General features: G+C 35.7%; 3 protein-coding genes across 9 annotated transcripts in view; 1 reads left to right on the plus strand and 2 right to left on the minus strand.

Moving 5' to 3' along the window:
• Positions 1-2058: 2058 nt before the first annotated feature.
• Positions 2059-13609, minus strand: LOC149935257 (xaa-Pro aminopeptidase 1-like). 6 transcript variants are annotated; one of them, XM_090154269.1, is made up of 17 exons: positions 13239-13364; positions 12849-13152; positions 12010-12114; positions 11423-11946; positions 9740-9873; positions 9052-9253; positions 8933-8973; positions 8821-8872; positions 8510-8749; positions 7851-7932; positions 7609-7789; positions 7496-7540; positions 7237-7433; positions 6954-7164; positions 6637-6883; positions 6498-6574; positions 2059-6364 (listed from the first exon to the last, which is right to left on the minus strand). In XM_090154269.1, the coding sequence occupies exons 4-17, from the start codon at positions 11943-11945 to the stop codon at positions 6146-6148; spliced, it is 2451 nt and encodes an 816-aa protein (XP_090010395.1). In that variant the 5' UTR covers position 11946; positions 12010-12114; positions 12849-13152; positions 13239-13364; the 3' UTR covers positions 2059-6145. The 6 variants fall into 6 exon arrangements, with proteins under 6 accessions (XP_090010395.1, XP_090010394.1, XP_090010392.1 ...); XM_090154267.1 differs by lacking the exons at positions 12849-13152; positions 13239-13364 and adding an exon at positions 12316-12660 and having other exon boundaries at positions 2060-6364; positions 11423-11508; positions 11593-11946; XM_090154268.1 differs by lacking the exons at positions 12849-13152; positions 13239-13364 and adding an exon at positions 13427-13609.
• A 1626-nt stretch (positions 13610-15235) lies between these two features.
• REPTOR (repressed by TOR) lies at positions 15236-19445 on the plus strand. Of its 2 annotated transcripts, none has more exons than XM_090154281.1 (7): positions 15236-15378; positions 15677-16745; positions 16809-16961; positions 17021-17318; positions 17386-17459; positions 17528-17656; positions 17714-19445. In XM_090154281.1, the coding sequence occupies exons 2-7, from the start codon at positions 15716-15718 to the stop codon at positions 17809-17811; spliced, it is 1782 nt and encodes a 593-aa protein (XP_090010407.1). In that variant the 5' UTR covers positions 15236-15378; positions 15677-15715; the 3' UTR covers positions 17812-19445. The 2 variants fall into 2 exon arrangements, with proteins under 2 accessions (XP_090010407.1, XP_090010408.1); XM_090154282.1 differs by lacking the exon at positions 15236-15378 and adding an exon at positions 15383-15488.
• A 117-nt stretch (positions 19446-19562) lies between these two features.
• The window catches only part of Sec20 (vesicle transport protein Sec20), a 170254-nt gene continuing 167316 nt past the window's right edge, over positions 19563-22500 (minus strand). The window contains exons 2-7 of the mRNA XM_090154303.1: positions 20951-21069; positions 20703-20795; positions 20539-20630; positions 20378-20476; positions 20195-20316; positions 19563-20130 (exon numbers count right to left, since the gene is read on the minus strand). Of these exons, the coding sequence (XP_090010429.1) occupies positions 19943-20130; positions 20195-20316; positions 20378-20476; positions 20539-20630; positions 20703-20795; positions 20951-21064 (708 nt within the window). The 5' untranslated portion in view covers positions 21065-21069 and the 3' untranslated portion in view covers positions 19563-19942. The remainder of the gene's footprint in view (positions 20131-20194; positions 20317-20377; positions 20477-20538; positions 20631-20702; positions 20796-20950; positions 21070-22500) is intronic.

Here is a 22500-nt window from a genome sequence, read left to right on the forward strand (position 1 = left end):
TAGAAGAAGAAAAAAATATAAAAAAAATACGTTAAACATGAGAAAAAAAGAAAAAATGTGAAGGCAATAGTACAAACGGAATAAATGGGAACAGGGCGGGGTTACTGAGAGTCTATGAGATGGTTTCTAATGTTGTGTCGGGCCATCGGGCGTGAGGTGCAGTGGAGTACATCGCTGGGTAATTTATTCCACAAGGTAATTGTACGGACGGAAAAGTGCCATTGACGGGTGGTAGTACGGACATGTGGTTTGACTATCTTGGCATTATGACCTCTCGTTTTTCGAAGAGTGGCGAAGTCGAAGAAAGTATCTGCCTTTAAGGCAGAGCTACCAGTCCAGATATTCCAGAGTTGGAGAAGGTCGTTGATAGTATGTCGCAATAGTGGCGCGTCAATGGCAAGTTTGGAGTTCCGCATCTCAGGCGTATCGGTTTCAAGTCCTTTCGTTAGCTTGGTGAATTGGTTGTGGGCTTTGGTCAGTTGGTCTCTATCTCCAGCCATCTGCGGGCTCCAAACCTCCGAGGCATAATTTATTTGAGGAAGCACTAGTGACTGGTATAGGGTACGTATCAGGCGCGGGGACCGAAAATAGAAGGAGCGCCTGGTTAGGCCCGTCAAAGAATGTATTTTCTTGACAACCTTTGTCGTGTGATGGGAGAAGGTGAGTGGTGAATCGACCCATAATCCAAGGTCGCGGATGGGTGAATCGGGTTTGGAAAGTGACATGTCGTTCATGGTATAGTTGAAGCGCAGATTTTTGCTATCCAGGTGGTTTACTCCGCTTTTCAGGACATTGTAGGTCATACCGTGGTTCCTTGCCCATGCACTCACAGCGTCAAGATCCTCTTGGAGGGATAGTTGGTCTTGTGACGTAGCTACAGGGTGGGCGAGTTTGGTAACGTCAGCAAAGAGGTACGACTGGGACTGGAGGGCGAGTTTGGTATCGTAAGCAAAGAGGTACGACTGGGAATGGAGGACGACTGTGGGCAATGAGTTTATGAAAATGGAAAAGAGAATGGGTCCAAGTAGGCATCCTTGTGGGACACCACTTGTCGGTGTAAGCGGTGCGGAAGTACAGCCCTTAAGGACAACAGCATGATGGCGACCTGTGATGAAACCGCACAGCCATTATAAGGCATTGCCCTGCACACCAGCTTCTTCGAGTGACTCAATTAGGCCAGATTGGGGGATAGTGTCAAAAGCCTTGCTGAGGTCCAAGTAGATGACATCTACTGGGGACCCAAAGTCAAGCCATCGTACCCAGTCATTGGTAGCCATCAGTAGATTCGAAGTACAAGAGTGTTTGGAGCGAGATCCGTGTTGTGAAGGGTGTAGGAAATTGTTGTCAGACAAGAAGGTTCGAAGCGGATCATCAGCTAGCCGTTCTGCAACCCTCGCCAGTAGACAGGTTTTGACTATTGGGCGGTAGTGCGATGGGTTGGTACGTGCTACTGCCTTGTGAATTGGTGTGATGGTAGCATACTTCCAAACTTGCAGTACTACACCGGAGCGGAAACTTTAGTTGATAATTTTGTCATGGTACCACTAACGTATCGCGGGAAATTGTCACATAAGTGTGACACTTCCTATTCTTCACATGCAAAAGTTTTACTGAGAGCTATTCACAAGACAGACTGCATTACGGGCTGCGTCGTTGTTTTGGGTCCACTTGCTCCCGTGTCACACGTAGCCTTTGACAGCGCCTTGCTAGGGGGAGATTTTCTTCTTGTGATGACGTCACTCTGTTACTAGCTCTCAGTAAAATATTTCAAAAAGTGACAAACTTATGAAACCATATTATAGACTTATGGTGAAACTAATACACACAAAATAATCCCCTTGGATTGTGTGTAAAAAGTGGTTTTGCCCAACTTGTTAAAATGTTACCCTTAAGTCACAAGACACAGATTAATTAGTATATTTTTAGAATATATTCCTCGCGACTTTAGCGCACGCTTGTAGACTTGACAAAAGAAAGCCACACTGTACAAAAAGAACTATAATACACCAAAATAAACTGTTAGGCTATTTTTTTAGATCAACATTTATTGGACAATCCAAAATAATGTTTTACACCGGCCATAGAGTAGTATTAAGAAAAAAAGCATGGAAAGAGAAGGCAGCCATGTTTGTTACAAAATGATGGTACATTTTGTCAGGTGTTACACAATAATGAGTTAAGTTATTATGGTTTTATGTCAGAGGCTAGTTTGCAAAGTTTCTGTTTCAAATTTTCAAGGCGACCACTTTTGATAGATATTTATATTTTTATGAAGAGGTAGTGCAGCGAAAATATTTTTATTTTTTTATCTTTTGTGAGTTGGATTGGGAGTTACCGTTATGAAACGCCAAAATGCTTTGGAGACAAAAATAAAGTGCATTTTTGGCACTTATAAAAAGGCTATATAGTAGTTTGCTCCCTCTTACCATTAGAGTTTTTATGAAAATGAACTTTTACACCAAAAAGCCCAAGTTTTGTACTTATTAAAGAACTGCCTTTCTTTTTCACTGTATTTATTTTTGGGGTAAAAAGAATCCCTGAATATTGTCATCATTAAACAATGCAAACATAATTTTTCATGTTTATCATGACCCAAATATCTATTACATTTTTTTTTCTAACATTTCGCAACTTAACCCCCTTGGATAATCGCTTAAAATCGTAAAAAATTTCTTTCCACCAGGTTAATATATTTATTATATAAATAAGCGACAGTATGAAAATTAATAATTATACCAGTTATAGATAATAAAAAGTACTCTATTTTTAAAATACCCGTTAAACTCCATAACACACAAATTAATTCTACTTAAAATAACAGGCTGAAAGAAATTCTTTAGATTCTAATGATTTTTTTTAACTTTTACGCGAGCTAATTTTTACAATCTGTAACGCTTTTATTTGACACTTTTTAATATTGAAAGGCTCTGATGTGATGTTAATCAGGTACAGCAGCGTTTATAATTTATAGTGGTGAACGCCTCGACAGAAACTTTGCAAAACATCTTCGAAGTAACTGCAAGTTATTTTGCGATATTTTTCTCGCGTAACTGCATAGGTCTGGATGATCATTTGTAATGCATTTCTAAATTAGCATTGTTTACTGCTTATATATTTCCTTTGTATGTTTATGAAAAAATAACTCGATTTATGAACGAGGGTTATTATTGGCTGATATCTCTTTGTGGTTTAAGTTGCTGAGATATTTTAAGTTTTAGAAACTAATTTCATGGTTTTATTTACTGTAGATTTTAGTACCAAGAATATTTTATGACAGCTAACCCTTTCTTATATTCAAATGAAAATATAAAGGACTTTCTTGTATTGTAGAAAAAAAACCCACATTGCTTGTGCTGTGCGTCAGTATTTGCTTCTTTGTCAATTTGTGTAACAAAGAAGGAGACGGATTGTTGTAGTTTGTTTCGCAAACAGAAATGTAAAAATAGTTCTAAAAGAGAAGTTTTTAATGGAAAGAGTTTTTTGGCCGTAGATGGAAGTATATTGCTGGTAAAACCGTAGTCGCAATGATATGGTATTTTTTAAATCGGCCATTCGGTAACCAACTTTTCACTTATAAATCAAACACTTGATCATGTTTTTTTTTGTTGTTGTTGGCACCGTAAAATCAAAACTTAGTTTTAAAAACCTTCCTAAAAAGAGTACCATAAAAGACCACAAATAGTTAATCAGTGACCGCGTTTAAACCTCAAAAAACAAAAAGTAGGAATTTATGGGTTTTGGGGAATTTTTCTTATAGGTTTTATCTCTTGTAAAATTGGCACCACAAATAAACATTACACAATGAAACGGGGATTGAGGGGGAGTAAGAGATTTTTAAACCTAGGTTTTCGTAAGGAGACTTATTTTTAAAACACAATCATAAATATACTATATTATACATGAAACTCCCACTTTTAAAAATTGTTCTCCCTGACCAACTATAAACAGGGAGTGAACCACCACAAACATTAGCCACCAGTTTCCTATACTTTTTGTTTTTATAAAAACCTTCTTTTTATACTTTCAATAATAGGAGCATATGTTAGGGAAGGGGGTGTGAAGGGCTGGTTAGGGTTTCGTTAGCTCACGAACAAGCCAAGACTAGAATAGACAAATTATAATATTTTAGATTAACAGAAAGTGACACAAAAACAAGAGCTCTTTCAAAAAGAAAAAAGCAGCTCAACGGCAAACTGTTTTCTTTTAACATATATCTCAATTACCCTAAGTCCTTTCTCCTTCTAATAACTGCAATTTTCAGCCGTTACTATACAATAATAGTTTCAAACAGTTAAGCAACTATTTTATAGTTAACTAACGCAAAAGTAGTACCATCTACAACCACAAAAACATCAGGATCGATAAAAATCATGGATAAAAAGCATTCAACGTTATTAAACTTTAAACGACCCGTAAATTTGATTTCATTCCATATAATACAAAAATTTTAAGTTCAAATTGGATCAAACAAAAAAAAATTAATATTTTTATAAAATATATATAAATAGATTCAAAGAATCAAAGTTTGACGTCTCCCCTAAACCTTCATTAATTTTGCTAGGAAAGAAAGATGGTAATAGTTTTGCGTATTTCAAAAAAGTGCTATTATTGTTTTATAACCACATTAATTTTTCATTATTCTAAAACGTGCGCGTATAATTTACTCTAAGTCAATGCCAATAAAACAAAAAATTTCAACATATCACTTTTCATGGTTTCAACTTTTGGAATAACAAAAAGCTGGTGCTTTATACTAATTTTTAGACACTAATGTATACTTTCTCGATTCCCTTATGGAAACTCCCAAAACTGACTTAGAAATGTTTTTTTAAAAGTTTAAAATGCGCAAGAAAAGCTTTATTTTTTTTGGTAGAGTGTAAGAGCTAAGCCTGAAACTACACAATGGTGTTTGTAACACCGAAATAAATGGCATCCTCACGCGAGCTTCGTGAAAAATATTTTTGCTTGACAGCGCAATACAATAAAATTTGCTAGTATAAAATGACGAAAAAGAAAGAAAATACTATAGTCAACAATGAAATAGCCAATAGACTGTGTGAATTGTCACTGACAATTTAAAATAAAAGAAAACAAAACCTGTCAAGTACAAAATATAAATTAACGATAATGTAATAAACAAAACATTATTTGAAATGATGAGATGGAACATTAGCGCTTGTTCTTTTCACCAAGGTGGGAGGACTAAGGTAATGTACGTGAAAGGAGTGTTCTTTAGCATCGATACAATATCGCCATAAATAGGGAGATTTCTTAGGGAAAGGGATAATATAATTTGTTTAAGGATTTTTCTTTTATACGTTTTAAAAGGCATAAAACACTACCACTTGTGACAAACTTTAACCTCGACAGACAAGCACATTTTTTTTTAGTTATCCTCACTTTCTATCTTGAACCCGATATAAGCCAAACCGGGTGGGGATAAAACTTGTTATCGGTCCATTTCATACATCATTAATAATATTTATATATATATAAATATATAGAGAGGGAGCAAGGCAAAATAAAAAAATTTTCACCTCTCAACATGCAGCGAAATATTATCAGTGTTGTTTTTTTGTACTGAAGACTAGAAACAACCAATGGCAATTTTGCACATTATTTTCCTCATAAAATTGAAACAATTTTTATCCCCAAAATTTTCAAGATATCCATACGGACAATCACTCGATTCTTTATTACATCGCATTTTAAATGATTTTTGTTATAAACCAATCTCTATTTATATGGTACAAATTGTAAACGTGCCATTTTAAATTTATCTTATTCGTAAAACTCAGAATAAGATTAGTCAAACTCTGTTATAATGCCAGGTATAAACAGATTTCATTTTAGAGTTGTTAAAAAACAAATAACGTAGCTAATAATAGGAGAACTAACAATATTAAATTTTTTTAATCGCACCATTTTTAAATATGAATCCTCTTATCTATAATCACTTTCTCTTAATAATCAGTAACAAGGGGCAATAAAATCATTCAAAAGGATAACCATTTAGAAAAGGGGCGGAAAATAAGAGGGTGGTAGGGTGTGTACTACGGGCTCACTTTTTAAATAAAATCCTGACAATACACTTTCTTCTTTTAAGGTTAAATACGTTTTATCTTAATTTATCTAATGAAATAATTTAACCCAATGGTTGAGTTTCTCTCAGTAGCCACTGTAAGGCGCTATGCCTGCCTTGGTCCTCCAACGCTTTTCCTATTATATCTCGGCACATTTGGTGGTAATGGTCAAGCCATCGTAGCTCCTGAGCCGTCATCATGCTAGGCACGAGCAGCTTGCGCTGAATCGGTACTAGCGTTATCGGTTCAAAGGTTAAGTAGCCACGATCCTTGAAATTGTACTGATTTTGCGTGTGGAAATTAATGTAACATTAGGTTGACAAACCCTCAAAACATGAGCTTATTCTAGCATTTTTTGGCAAAAGAAAACCCCGTAAGCAAACCAAATAAAAATAACAAAATGCTAAATTTTACCTTTGTTTCAGCTTTTTTAACTAAAACCAGGTTTTCTATTCGAATTCCAAAATGTCCTTCTTCGTAATAGCCAGGTTCTGCAGATTAATTTTAATGGTAAATTGACAATATATCTAATGCGGTAGAAAACGCCATTTACCATCTGATAAGATCATTCCTTCTTGAATGCCTGGATCATCTGGAAAGGCTCTCCAGCTAATTCCAGTTGGACCTTCATGTACATTGAGATAGACACCGACTCCATGCCCAGTACCGTGTAAATAATCTAACCCCACATCCCAAAGAGCCTTCCTCGCTAGAGTGTCTAACATTTGTCCTTTAACCAGTTTTGGGAAGACAGCACTGGAAACTGCAATATGGCCTTTCAGAACTCTCGTGAAACATTCCTACCAGGGAAAAAAACATCGCATTTCATTTAAGTTTATATACAGAGTCAAAAAAAAAAAGGATATTCACTTTTTCATATTGGGTAGGGGCACCAAAATGCCACGTCCGGGTTACATCAGTGGTTCCATCCCTAAATTGCGCCCCTGAATCGCAAAGATACAACTCTGTTGTTGTGATTTGTCTATCTGTCTCTTTGGTCGGTCTATAATGGATTATGGCTGCGTTTGGACCAGAGGCTGAGATTGTTTCAAAACTAGGACCAACATAATCATCTTGTTGTCTTTGGATGAATAGAATAGAAAACCAATATAAAAATACATAGGCTTAAAATAGACTTTGAAAGGGAATTCACCTCCTCGTTTCTTCTAATTTGGCAACAGCTGTCATTTCAGTGACCTGGCCCCTTGGGACAGTTTCTTCTAACCACGCAAAAAAGTCACAGAGCGCCACTGCGTCTTTTATATGAGCGTGACGCATACACTCAATCTCTACATCATTCTTTATGGCTTTTTTTAACAACACTGGAGTTGGGCTGTCAATACGGCGGTGCTATAATTACAAATTTTTATTAGAAGCCTTGATTAACATTCAAATAAACAAATATTGCACACCTGAGGTACAAGACTAACAAGGCCATAGCTGGACTGATTACTTATCTATTCTCCCAAAAATATAAATTTTTAATATCATCTTTCCAAAATGGTATTTGAAAAAATCTACATACCCATATTCTTCCATTGAGCTGTCTTACGAGGCATTCAAGAAATTCACGAATTTGATGATAAGGGTGGAGCTGCACTGACAGGACGGGAGGAGAGGCATGAGCGCATGCTGAGGATACTGAGGAAGCATCCTGTAAGTGACGTTGAACGGAAGGGGTAGCTTTGGCTTCATCCAGGAAGAGGCTTGAAATTAAATAACTTATTGAAACCAATTTCTCTTGTAAAACTGACAAATTAATCTTACTAGACATTGTCCATAGTCACAACAGCGTAAGAAAAGAACACAGGATTGTAATTTATATCTGAGCCACGCAAGTTGAATAACCCTGTCGAGAGTTGGTCATTAGTGAAATTTCAACAGATCTCTAACAAGGAGACTACCCGAGGTGGTTATCACCGATTTTGTTGAAACTCGGGGGTTAGGAAGACCTTATGGTAGTATGAATATTGCCAAAGGGAAAAGTTGCAATGGGCTTTAGTTTTCCTATGGCAACTGAAAATTTTTTGCCCTTTCCATTTAAAAAAAGCATGGGATTTTCTCGGTTACCCAAATTTTGTTAAAATTTAACCAAAATTGATCAATTTTACCCAAAATACTTGATCAATTTTACCCAAAATAGGTCAAATTCATCTTTTTGGGTAAGTTTTGAAAATTTAATTTTTTAAAAAATTTTAAGTAATTAAGTACCCTGTGAAACCGAGAAAATCCCATGCTTTTTTAAATAGAGCTTTTTTGGTTTTGAGAGATCAAAAACATTTTCGGTTGCCATGGGAAAACTAAAGCCCATTGCAACTTTTCCCTTTGGAAATTTTCACACTACCATAAGGTCTTCCTAACCCCTGAGTTTCAACAAAATCGGTGATAACCACCTCGGGTAGTCTCCTTGTAAGTTTAAATCTTACAAGCCACTTCATCTAAGGCAGTAATGACCAGCGCCTGAGCTTCTTTTTGCTGCATTTCCCTCCGAACTTCTAAAATTTTTTCCTGCCAAGGCTTTCCCGTATACACAACGGGAAGAGGCTCAAGAGGACGATTCGGGGGAGCTGGTCTGTCATCCCAAATGAGATCAATGAGGTTTGTTCCCACACCCACAAGAATATGACCTGACGATTCAAGTTGTTCAGACAGGGGTTTCCACATCTCTATGAAATTAAAATCATGGAAAATTATAAAATTTAATAGGTCAAACTGAATTTCAATAAAAGAAACTAACCAAACGATATCATCATTGGGTCAACTCCTACTCTACTACCACTTGGTAATACCTGGAAGTTTAACTAGCTTAGAAAAAGAATAATTTGGCATACAAATATTTAGGATTTCACCTTTGATAACCACTCCCCTTGAGTCAACGTGTTCGGCAGTCCTAAGATAAATTAAAAAATTCCTTTACTTGGGTCTTTCATAAATAAAGCGAGCCAGATCTGAGTTAGAATAAACCTACCATCTTTCATAATATGCCAGTTATGGTCCAATTGCCTTTCAGCTTCTAGAAAGTACCTGCCATCCGTCCACAAGGCAGCTTGGTCCTCTGTAACTATAGCGGTACCCGATGTGCCAGTAAAACCAGTAAGGTACGCTCTGCGTTGGTCACAAGGGGCGAGGTATTCACTCTGATGAGCATCCCCAGAAGGGATGATATAGGCCTGGATAAGTTTAAGAAAAAATAGTATTTGAATCTTCTTCCGCAAATAATTTATATTAAACTAGGACATTTAGTTTGAGACGCAATATAGACCACATTAAAACAAATAATAGGGTCACAACCACTCCCCATCATCCTAATAAAGAGCAACCCTTAACCTGCCAAAGCAAATAATATTCCAAAAACCCAAAGCGGTCTATTTTGTTTCTCAAATCTGCACTAGCCAAATAATGAAAAATTAAACAAAAAAATGGGTGAAAGGGAACCAAACACCATTACGCAGCTTCCATCTATATTAACTTCTCGCCAAATGTATCACCAAAAACTCCAGTCCCTTTTGTCTTGATATAAATCTACTTAATCATGCGGGTTAGTATGTTTATACAAAATGAGAACAAATGAAATTGATAAAATCATATGAAATAATAAATGAAATAAGGGAAAAAATTACGCCTAAATCAGAAATTGTAATTAATTTTAATTTTACTTGTAAAGCTTCATTAACGTAGCTGCAAGTCCGCATTAAGGCTCGAAGACGTTTTAGCAGCATCCCGGAGCTACTTGTTCCTGCTCTTAATGCCATGTCCAGAGGTTCGGAAGTCGATGGCCCAGTTGAGTCACCTTGAAAAGGACAAGAGTAAAACATATATACTTCTGATAACCTTTACTTAACATTAAACAGATTTGAACTGCACAGATATTTAGAAATGGTAGGGTACAATTCATATTCCTCTAAAGAAAGATTTGTAGCATTTTCAAAAAAAAAGGTATACGCAAGCACACTTAAGTGTGAAGATTAAATATCATACCTCTATGTAAATTATATTTCTCAGAAATTCAACAGCTTAAATAGATTTAACTTTAGGATAACATTATATTACTATAATATAAACATTTTAACTACATAAATTTCGATTTATTATTATGCATAGCTGAATAAATGGTAGATGAAAAGTTGACTAGCAATATTTAACGTTATAAACGCGTGACTTTGGTTGAAAATAAAGTTCCCCACTTTATTATTAACATTTTCATATTTTCTAGGACAAAGCTCAGTAGCTGGGGCCCTAAGGGAGACCAAGGACTATATCATAAGAGGGTTACTGGGCTTGGAGGTTTCTGAAATCCCCCAATCAATAATCTATTCCTAGCAACCGTCCGTTTCCGAGGACGCGTTCGGCAGTGGCGGTACACATAAAAAGCGGAAGAGCCATAGATTTCCAGCTGCTTTTCCCGCAGCTTTCGCGGCGCACTTACATCTTTAAATAGCGCCACCTGCACTCAAAGGGAAAAATTCCGGAAAATATCGAAATATTCATAGCAATAAGTTGTAAAAACAACCTATCTTTAAAGCGAAAATGAAAGCGACACTAAGGACAAAATATTGATTCGTTCATAAATTTCAGAAAAAACGCGTTTTAAAAACTCAGACAAATTTGAAAATCGCGGGAAAAGCCAACCACCATTTCGGAACCTAACGGGAGCCGCCGCTACCTTCATAAAATATTATTTTCCTCTATAAGAGCATTTCAGGCGAAATAAATATTAATAAGCCTATTATTTACCTAACAATATGAATCATAAGGCCTATAAAAATTCTCAATTTACTTTTGAGCTTTTAAGAAAAATAACTATTTTAGACTAGATTCTGGAAATGGAGCTGAACACGTTTTCAAATAAACAACCATTAAAAAAAAAGAGATCAATGCCCTTTCCGCGAGAGAGTTTGTAGTTACTCTTCCCCTTCATACACAGTTTAACATGTTTATTTGTTAATGGTTTATTGGAAATTATTTCAAGGGTTAATATCAAATAACTGAATTTAAAACTGCTTTATAATCTTGCACGCAGGAAGTCATACAAATGTATTGAAAAGAAACTAATAAAATATTTACAAGAAAAACCCAATGAATAATAGAAGATAATTTTAGAAAGCGAAGTGGTTATACAGTGAAAATTAATTAAGAATAGCTTTATATTAAAGTAAACATGCCAGATATTAGAAATGCATTACTATAACACAAACCTAATGTATAAAACTATTTTGTATGAATTTAAAACAAAAAATTTACTAATTATGAATATAATTTGATAATTTATTATACTTTAATTAATAGGTAGAAAACGTTCATTCACACTCACTGAAACAAATTAAGATAATTTTACTTACTCTGCAACGGTAGCCACCGATCATTTGGACGGAAGTCACCGTAAGGCAGCGAGAGTCCCCCTGGATTCAGGGCTCGGTTTCGCGACCTGCAGAGGGAGGCTTTTAAGTTGGGCAGCGATGGGATGACAGAAGCAAAGGCTGCAATCTGGGGCCCGCTGGCCGACAGGTACTTGATGGTTTCCGAGAAAAATGCTGGAAGTCCCCCGCCGGGTGCTCCCTCGATGGCAGTAAGGCCTCCAGGTAGTTCCTCATCATCTTCCTCTTCATCCTCGCCTCCTTGAAGCTTAAGATCGGACACTGCTTGATCAACTCTGTTCCTCCACGTGTCAGGTGGATGATTGTGTTTATTGTTGGCCTTTTTAATCCTGCTGAAGACAGTCACTGCGCGACCTGGACACTGGCGGTCCCTAGCACACCTCCAATAGACTGTACCCTCTTTTCCATCTCTAACTTTGTTGTACCTGTGACCCTCAAAGAGTAGTGCTATGCCCCCTCTTTGGGTAGCCACATACTGACACTCCATGCTAAAAATTAAATTAGTTAAAATAACTCTACCAAAATTTTATAACTACTAAGTTTTTTTTTACCAGTAAGGCCTAACTGTGTTACTCGTCGTCTGTGAAGGCCTACTGGTAGGATCATCAAAGGTGCGCGATGCAGGCCTATTGGCAACAATCGCCGATTTCTTTTTTCTGTTAAAAGTTACAAAATTTATACTACTTGGTGGAAATTTAATCTACAAAATGGTTAATTAGATTAAATTTAACAAAAATTCAAGTCTGAACAATTCACAACCTACACATAAAACAATAACATAGCTTGGGTGGAAAAACTAAAAAAATTATTTTTTTTTAAATAACTAATTAACTAAGCCTAAAAATCAAAATACATACAGACAAAGTGGTCTTCTATCCAAAACCTTTAGATCTAAACCTACATCTAAACACGACATTTTAATAAATTGTTTTTAAAGTTTTAATGGAATAAAACTAGGACCCAACATTGGTTCCGTCTAAAAAGGGTCAGCACTTGTTTACATTTAAGAAGCACTTTAGCCACATATTGAAAAACAGAGCAACAACTTTTTTTAGGTAAAGGAATTTTGCCCTCCCAAAAAATATAAAAAGGCCTTCAGCGTCAGCCACGTGGATTAATGCGGATTTCTTAAGCAGTTTTATAGATCTACTAGATCTATTAATGTGTAGAAGCCAACAAACAAGTAGGCATGCATAGTGGAGGTGAATGACCTTTGGAGCGCCGCGGCCTAATAGGGCAAAAAAAATGCTGCTACGTTTTTCAAAACATATTCTCGCAATTTAGGTCATTACGTATAGGCCTAGTAATGCATAAAAGACGATAACGAGATAGCAAAAATCGAACATTGTATAAAAAGATCGTAGCAGTCCCAGGGTATCGTCTGCTTTACCTTAGCTCTATTTTGCGAGCCTATCGATGATTATTTTTGTTTTCCGCCACACTACGAAATTCATCCCCGCGTCTTGTCGACGCTAATGAACCGAACCGGGAGCCATTTTTACAGACCTAGGCCACCCGAGAAAGCCTACGCTCATTTCATGATTTTCAAAACATGGTGGTAGGAACGATAAACCTTTCGATATACAGCAAAATTCCCCGGCCCGCGAAACCAAAAGAATTCGCCGACAGCCAATCCACCACGGCCTAAGCGAAAATCTCGCCTACAAAAACAAAAACACCGAAAGCCGACAAGCCTAAAACGATAGAAAATCTGTCAAAAAGAAAAGATCCTCGTAGTAACGGTAGTACTACGGACTTTGATTAAGCCTTGGTTCATTACCGAAATAAGAATTGAATGATCATTGATTTTTCCCAGCGAAGGAATAATGACACGGAATGCAAACCGTTATGGCTATCTGACCGCTATGGTTATAATCGCTACCGATCATCGCAGATCTAAAACGTGGTCCCGGTGAATTCCGAAAGCTCACCCTTTTTGACAGCGAGAAAATAAAAATTAAACCAAACCTTTTTGCAAATCAAGCCACCATCTCTACTAGGCCTACTTCGCCTACTTTTGCCAACTGTCTTTCGGCGGTCTTTACATGACTGTTTAAAGCCTTGCTTAGGCCTATTTGATTCGGCCTATTATTCGCTTTAAAAAAGAGATACTATACTACACCAAAGAGGCTCCCACTAAAAGCATCGACAAGCCTACAAGGGCTGAAACTCTCAGTCTCAGCCAGTACGTAATATTATGACATTTCTCCTAGCGGGGAACGTTGAAACTTGGTTTGGAACGAGATATAAATGAAAAAACTTGAAAGGAAAACGAATGAAACAGACTATTTAATATTTTATAATTTTACATTGAAACCAAAATTAATTACATAATGAAAAAAATTGACATCAGATAGACAAAAACATTAACTTTTTGCAAACCGACACTAGGGGTAGCTACATTGAAAAGGCGAATAATCGAACCGATTTATAAGTAATGCTGCTCCGGCCTCTTTTATCATTGATGGTCTAAGTGACTAACGTTTTCGCTAGATGGCGATGACATATTTTAACTTTCATACCGAGCTACGGTAGATGGCAGAGTTTAAAACTCTCCATCATGCTTCACGCTGTATATTCTATGCTTCACGTGTTTCCTAAATGCTCAATGACGCAATATACAGTCATTCTTGGATCCGCAGAGGCGTGGTTACGACTGCAATCGACAGGTATGCCAGCCGAAGGATAAATTATTCGATACTTCTGCTTTATGCTATTATCTTCATTCTCACCGTGTTCAATAATAATTAATAACACTAAATAGTAATACGTTGTCTTAAATCTTATCTGTATCGGTGTCTAAAAGCCACCAATTGGTAAACGGGAAACTTTCGCGTTACGGTTAAATTAACTTTAAAGGGCCAAAAGTATTAAACAAGTTTACAGGTTTATTAGTTGCCGTAGTTACACACCCTTTTATAACAGGGCGGCTCCGACACAGGGCCGGAGCTCAGCCTACAATTTTAGCGTTTTAAAGTTATGAAAAGTTACGAAAATTATAACATTTAAACTATTAAGTCCTCATGCAATAAACACTCTACAAACGCAAAACAATAAAAAATAAAAATAAAAAACGCACAAAAATATTAAGTCCCCAAAAATATAAGTCGTATTAAAAGTCTTATTAGGCGGCTCAACTTCTTTTCCTTTACACATCTCAGCCATCCTTACTTCAAGTTGACCAATGTTCTTTATAACTTCATTCCTATCACCAAAAGTGACATAAGACCCAAAAGTGTGTCAACTCTACCTTCGCGTCCGTTAAAATATTTACTGAGAGCTAGTCTCACAATAGACTACAAAACCTACTAGTTGGAATAGTACTAGCAATGTTATATTTAGTCTATGGTCTGCCGCGATTTTATCTCTTCGATTTATACTCCCGTACCCGTAGACATACGTTCTAAAACGCCTCACTCGGCGGCGCTGAAGTGGAGGAAATTTCAAATTTTGATGACGTAATTCCAACCCCCTCTCCCACTCCTTCTTTTTACTTCGCGACCAGCTCTCATTAAACATTATACCGTTCTGACACACTTTTGGGTCTTATGTCGCTTTTGCTATCACCCCTAGCATCCTCTGACAAAAATCAAGAAACGTAAAAAACGTAAAAAGGGTCAGTGTAAACGATTAAACAAAATGTTGGTAATCGATGCTGTGGCGTTTGTAAACCTTATGGCAACACTGTCAAGAGTATTGGAAGCCACGTGACGTATTTCACTGACGAAAATATCATGTGACGATGGAAAAAATACCAAAACAAAACATTAAAAAAAATAGAAAGTTCTGGACTACTTAAGTGTAAATATTTCGATCGGAACCAAGTAAAATTTATAGACCAAGTTTAAAACAGTATTTGAAAACCATTAGGAATTCATTTAACCTGATCACTAAACGTCAAAAAATCGAGACATTCTTACGTAAGTATAATCATGAAACTTATGGTAGTTTTAAAAGTCCTTGGCTTCATCCTTGAATCCTTTGTTTACTAACAAAGATCGCGTTACCCGTATTCTGATAGACTAGAAAGGTAAATTGAGAAAAGTAGGAAATTTGTCATATGATTTTTTAAAGACCAAATGACAAATAGTAGTTGCATTATGTGGTTTTCTTAGATAATATAAATATAGTGTCATCCTGTGGTAATATTATTTATTGTATAATGATAATGAATGATGTTGTTATATAACAAAGCCCGTGACCCTGAAACATTTTCAGATTTGGATCCAAAAGGACTAATTCCGTGGTAATAACAAAATGGTTGAGCTAGGTAACCATCAAGGACGTCCTCCGGGTTTCAATTCGGGTATCATGCCATCGGAAGCTAGTTCTTCCCTTTTAGACCATTGGATGAACCGAGAAATGAATTTGGATTTCTCAGATCAGTCTCAGGAAATGTACTCCCGAAATTATCAATTAAGGAATGAAGTGTACATGGCTGGAAATTCTACAGAAAATGGAGCCACAGCAAATTATACCACTGTTGAACCAGGACTAGATGATTTAAGATTTGATTCGCCTCTTTCTTATGAGAAAGATTTCTTCGATATTGAAGGTATAGCTCTTCACGAATCTCTCCCAGAATTTTCACCCAACGACAACGGAGACACACTTGAGAATTTTGCAGAAAAGTTATCTTGCCAAGGAACCCCATTAGGGTTTCAAAGTTGGGGATCACCCATGGACATAGACGCCTTAAAAATGGAGGAAGTTTATCAGGTGGATCAATCGGACTTAGTTCAAGGACCAACTTTGGCAGCTCTGAATTCAAAGGATGCCAGTGATGAATTCTTTTTGGATCTTGAATTTGGTTACGACTTTTCAAAGGAAGAGAATCAATTAAATGCATCATTGGATATCAGTAAAACCAAGAATTCCAACTTACCAGCGACAAAACCTGTTACAAATAGCACAGAAACAAGCCAAAACCTTCATTCTGTAGGAATTCTTTCTTCAACAAAAATTGAAAACCCTGATAGGGATATATCCAAAAGCTCATTGGATCAGTCTCAGTACATAACAAAAATTAAAGTTGAAACTAATGAAACTCCGAACATCGCACCAATAAGAAAAGGGCAGCTGAATTCAACTTCCAGAACACCAACTCTAGCTCCGGCTAGTATAGTAGCTGCTAGATTGGCAGGACGAGAACGCAAGAGATCTGGCCTCTCAATTTCAAGTATCTCTAGTACGTCTTCCGTATCAAATGATGAAGGATTTGGCAGCGAAGCGGAAGATGAGGAAGGAGACTCTGACAATGATGATGGTCAAGTATCATCAGATGAAGGTTTATTTTACTAGCCTTAACTGTAGCAATATTGTTACTAACACGCTGTCATATTTTTTTTAGATTCTTTCATAAGTCACATGACTAAAAGTCGGTCTAAATCATCCAATGATATAAATAGACCAACAACATCTGGCGTTGTTTCCAAAACTAACAAAAGTAAATCAGCAGGCAGGAAAAAACGATACTTTTGGCAATATAATATACAATCTAAAGGTGCCCTCAGCTCTCATATAATTAAAACTTAAATTTACTAATTGAAGCTTTCTGCGCAGGTCCAAAGGTTTGTATTCCCAGTCAGGTGCTACCTGGAACCAGTTTGGATCCTCATGTGTTGGATGATGCTTTGGATCCAGTTTTCAGTCCCGAATGCAGCCTCGAAGGAGTCAAACATGCTGGTAAAGCAAGAAGGGGTGATGGAAATGACTTGACACCTTGTCCCCGCAAATTACATAACATTGGTTTGGAACTTAGCGCCTTAAATGACATGATAAATGATTTGACCCCTGTCAGTGATGTCCCGTTTAATGCCAGACCAAAATCGAGAAAAGAAAAGAACAAATTGGCATCTAGGTAACTACTGTTGTTGCATACTATATTAGGTTTATAAAATATTAAATATATCCATTATATTGTTCAGAGCTTGCAGGCTTAAAAAGAAAGCCCAACATGAAGCTAACAAATTGAAATTATACGGGCTGCAGAAAGAGCAAAGTAAATGCCTTCATGGATTATATAAAATTTCAGTGTAAAAGTCTAATATTATAAATTGGTTTTTAAAGGAATGATGCTTGTTTTGATTCCGGAAGTCCGGCAATTGTTAAGAGAGCTCTTAAGCTTGAAGGAACAGAAATCAGAATTAAAAACGAGGCATTTTCAAGATGCCTTGGAGAAGCTTTTATTCAGAAAAAGTAAAGCTTTGTATAAAGTCTGGAAGTAACAAATTAACATTTCAAAATAATTATTAGATTTGGCGCATGTGGCTGGAAACACAGCGGAATTTGTAAATCAAGTTTTGGATAAAGTGGCTTCTGGGGATCCCAATGGGGGCCTGAATGATCTGTAGAAAACGAAATAAACCCTATTGTATGTAGCTAGCTGGTAATTGATACTGTTGAGCAGTAACACAGTCCGATTTGTAAAATTGTCATGTAAATTTAAAACAAATATCTTTTTCAAAAGATATTTAAAAAACAGCATGGTAAAAACGTTACTCCTTCAAAAAAAACTTGGATTGAGATATTTTTCCTAACTAGTAGATTAGAAAATGTCTTGCGCAACATTGGACAATATTGTTTTAGCCTTACATAGAAAAAACTAGATATTTACGTACTTAGTTAATGAGTAACATTTTTATGATTTTGTAAATTCCTGGTGTATAGCAAACTTGTATTTATGAAACATATTTTCATAGTCAAAACAATAAGCATTTAAAAGAATAACTTTCATACTAATAGATTAACTTTTAGGGGCTTAAACAAAGCGAACAATTCACAGTGATGCGTCACCAATTTAAGCTAAGAGCGTTCTGCAATTTGTAACATAAAAAGATAGAAAAACTGTATGAAGGCTTTTTAGAGATTGTATATTCAAATATGTAAATTTCTTTAGTTTTGGTATCTTGGAAGAATTTAAACTGGATTCTTCAGAATGTAAATAAAAATGAACAATGTAAAACCAAAAAAAGAAAGAAATAGTTTGATTAAATATTTACCGATGGAAACTGACTGTGATAATTAAGAGAGTGTTATTGCCCCTAAACTGTACAAAAAGTTCTCTCTTTCAAAACAAAATGCTGATGTATAATTGTAGAAATGGGTATAAACACAAAATACAATTTAATCATTTTGTACATGTAATATTATAATATTTCTTTAACGGATAAAACTGCCTATATCATAGTGAAATGACGGATGTTAAACGATAATTTGCTAAAAAATGCCTTTGATAGTGAGTGGCCGAGTGATTTAAATAGTAAATGTTTTTGAGTCTATATAGTTAAATGATTTTGAATGAGGCTGGTAAGTTCTCAGGAGTTTGTGACTTTATGTTTAGTTTTATTTACTATGTTAATTAAAAAATTTAATAATTTCTGTTATACATATAAATATTATATATATATATATCTGTTGTTTATCAAAGATAATGTGATAATTGTTTTGGGTTTTTACTGCGTATAATGGTAATTCTGATAATTTAACACCTACCCTCAATTAGATTAGATTATCCTAATGGCAAAAACGCCCTTTTTTACACAAATATTTTATAACATTTGTTATCCGATAATTTAATATTCTAATTAGTTTATATTAAACAGCTTTATATTGTTATTGCTAATTAGTCCCATGTCCTATACCCGCATGATGATGAAACGCCCTCCTATTTTACTGAAAGCTCAAGTTCATAATGTACTATGGAAAATTGGCACTTTTGGAAACATTAATTGGAAATACAAATCATCTTCGTATAAAATTCTAATGGCTTGCGTTGGAAAAAATTTAATATTCCAAGTGCTTAACTAAGATCCCTATTTAGACTCAGCAACTTGTTTAAACAAGCTTTAGATATTTTTGTAAAAATGTATTAATCTTAATCTATTATCTAGCTACATTTATCTAAAAGAATAAGTGCAATTTAAAAATTTGCAAATTAATTAGCTACTTAATCCTTCCAAAAGAAATTTTTACCATTCTGTAATACAAATATCAAAGAGAAATTCCATCTGCTTTCATTTAAATAAAATGGTAATTCCCATACGACAAAATTCTTCTCTTAATAAATAAGAGTGATAAATAACCAATTTAAGCTTAGATGGGTAACAAATGCTCACTTTAATAAAAACAACATTATTTACAATATTTTTACAACCTTAAGGAAATTATATCCAAAAACAGCAATGGCAAATTTGCATTGGTCAATAATTTCTTGAAGTCTCCTGCAAACCTGAATATTCACATAAATATTCAGATTAAAATTATAAATATTCCATTCGGATTATATAATTTTCAAAATGGACATCTTATCATTGGAATTGGGGAAATCCAATTATATAAGTGAAATCATCTATCATAATAACACAAGAGGCCAGAAAAAATACTTTTGGCACCCAAATGTTCACAATCTTTGCAAAATGATTTTAAAACCTAACTTAGCATGCCAACTACAAAGCATGTTAAAATATACTTCAATATCATTGTCTAAAAAAGACGTTCCCGTATCACATATAGTACTGAGCAGAAGAAAAAGAGGAATGCTACAATGATCAGCACCCTATCGGTACACTCTCTGCGTCCATATTTAGTGAGCAACTGCTTAGACTGATTTATGACACTCCCCATATTTTTGTATTCATCGTGAGTTTCGCCTAATGTTCCAGAAGAGCCAGCTTGAATTAGAAGGTATAAATGTTATACATTTACAGTCAATTTATGCATCAATAGGAGAGTTACCTAATGTTTCTAAAGCTATTTCACTTTGTTGCACTTGACTAGCAAGTTGTCTACTAATTGATAGTAAGTTATCTGTTATAGAAGATGTTGTTTGTACTAGACTTTCCTTGCCTGCAGTAGGGCTAGTAATCGAACAAAAATATTATTAATTACCAAAAGTTAACCAACAACTACGTTGTTTACCGTTTACGGGTTTCAGAATCAGAAAATAGCTCTTCCCTGGTCTTTTTATTGATGAAAGACTGGATATATAAGTTTGCCTTCCTCAAAGATATGATGTTACTAAAAATATTGTAAGTTTCGGATCAAAATCCACATGATACAACGTTTAAAAGAAAATATACTTTGCAAGCTGCTTCCTATTAACTTCTACTTCAATCATTAGAGTTTGTTTATCATCCGCTTTGTCTTGCTCATTCGCAATCCTCTCTAATTCCTTATTCAAATTGAGGGACAAAGATTCGTTTGAAGTTTCGATTAGGAATTAGGATATTATTAAATTTTTTACATCAATGGAGTTCTTTAACATTTTTAAGTTCTCTCCCACTCTGAGATTTAATGTATTTAAAACTTCCCGAGGCCCGGAACATTCCCTGATATCCTTTAAAAAATAAAAATCACATATTATTTTAAAAAACAAACTAGAAACACATCATCCCACGGCTTTAAACCTTGGATTGATAATAGAAACCAAAGCGTAACTTAGCGGCATTTCCATTATTCCAAGGCTAAACAGTGGCTGTTTCTGATATTCACTTGAATGAAAGCTTTCACTCTCAGATCATATTTAACTACTTCTTGTTGACATATTTTAATTGCAGTTGAGTGACTTAAGATATTACTTTGGGGTTTTTTCTTTTCGGGAGGCATACTGAGTTAGTAATTAATTGAAAAATGAATAAAACCTTTGGCTTAAATAAAATTTGAAAAACATCAATTTCATTAACAGCTGCTGCTTAAGCAGACGACACTACAAGGCTAATTGCTGACGTAATTTTTTCCGCTTTTTTTAATAGACTTTCCAAACTTTTTACGATGTTGCGAAAATGTCCTTCACTGAAATACAGGGCTTAAGAATGTATTTATGCATTTTTCACGAACAGTGTGTGGAATAACATTTTATCAGTATCATCTATCTGGCTTTGTTACCGTGCCACCATACTGTGTCACGCAACATCAGTTATCTAAAAAGCGGTTCGTGGTTTTTTTCCGAGCACGTGTTGCCGTTGCAGTTATACATTGGATTGCGGTTACATCATATATGAGTTTACTATTTTTAATTCTTGATGCTTTCTAGATTTAGTACTTCAATGTACTGATATTGAGCTGTTTAAGGGCAAATGATAACTACAATTATTATTGGCACAAGTGACCAATCAAAACACGTCTTTCGAAGTGCACCCATTGCGCATACCTCTCGGAATTCTGATAATCAGGGTGTGTTAAGTCTACGTCTCTATCGTGAGAATGACAAGACTTAAATTGGACTGAGAGTCGGTGACAGGTAAGATGAAAGAGGAGTCTAAGCATCGTGATAAGATAAACAACACGCCCCAGACACCAGGGAGGCAAGGACCGTACAATCCCTGATTTGTCACGAATGTATAGCATGTTAAGTAAAAACATAAGTCTATAATTAAGTTCCATAACAGTGTCAGTTGGCTACGTAGAATTTACATCATACCAAACCCAAACAGATAAGCAATGAAAATACGCATCCTAAAAACAATTAATTATCACGCGCCGATCCTATGCCTCGATGCCGCTCCCTGCAAGCGCTCACAATGACAACCAGCCCTAAAGCCTTTATTATCTCTAATGAGTAATGATTTAGAGCGTTTTCCATTTTACTACTCGAGGGCTAGAGATCACCTCGATCAACATTTCATGTTCTATTACGCGTACTCGGATCTGTGATTTGTTCCGATCAATTTTTGCGTTTTCCATTTACGGCTCTCGAGGGCTCCTAGATCGCTTGAAACCGATCTGACAAATTCGACAGATCAACGGATGGAAAACGCTCTCGGATAAATTTTTTTGCTGTTTTCCAACGTGCTCGGCGCGCTCGGAGCCATTTTTTACGCGTGTTCCTTCTCAGCTCCGAAAATAAAGCCCGGATACGAATTTACAGGGAATCTAGAAGTGCTAAATAGGAAAACGCTATTAGTCTGACTTGCGCAAAAAAATTCTGAAAATTTTAAAATCAGTGATCAGAAAAAATATTACACGTGGAAGATATAGTCTATTTACTTTTGATATTTTAAATAAAGTTTAAAATGTTAGATTATAATTACAATTTACAACTC

This window comes from Leiobunum rupestre, chromosome 7 (assembly GCF_980474605.1).
Source record: "Leiobunum rupestre chromosome 7, qqLeiRupe1.1.hap1, whole genome shotgun sequence".
Classification (NCBI taxonomy): Eukaryota; Metazoa; Arthropoda; class Arachnida; order Opiliones; family Sclerosomatidae; genus Leiobunum; species Leiobunum rupestre.

Bases quoted from the DNA above. Each gene is read 5' to 3' on its own strand.
- REPTOR (XM_090154281.1), top strand. From the start codon at position 15,716: ATGGTTGAGCTAGGTAACCATCAAGGACGTCCTCCGGGTTTCAATTCG. The intron at 16,746-16,808 runs GTTTATTTTACT...TATTTTTTTTAG, and splicing joins TCAAGTATCATCAGATGAAG to ATTCTTTCATAAGTCACATG. The intron at 17,657-17,713 runs GTAAAGCTTTGT...AATAATTATTAG, and splicing joins GAAGCTTTTATTCAGAAAAA to ATTTGGCGCATGTGGCTGGA.
- LOC149935257 (XM_090154265.1), bottom strand. From the start codon at position 12,374: ATGTCGTGTTTAGATGTAGGTTTAGATCTAAAGGTTTTGGATAGAAGA. The intron at 12,115-12,315 runs GTATGTATTTTG...AACTTTTAACAG, and splicing joins GATAGAAGACCACTTTGTCT to AAAAAAGAAATCGGCGATTG. The intron at 6,884-6,953 runs GTGAATATCCTT...TTTCCCTGGTAG, and splicing joins CCCCTACCCAATATGAAAAA to GAATGTTTCACGAGAGTTCT.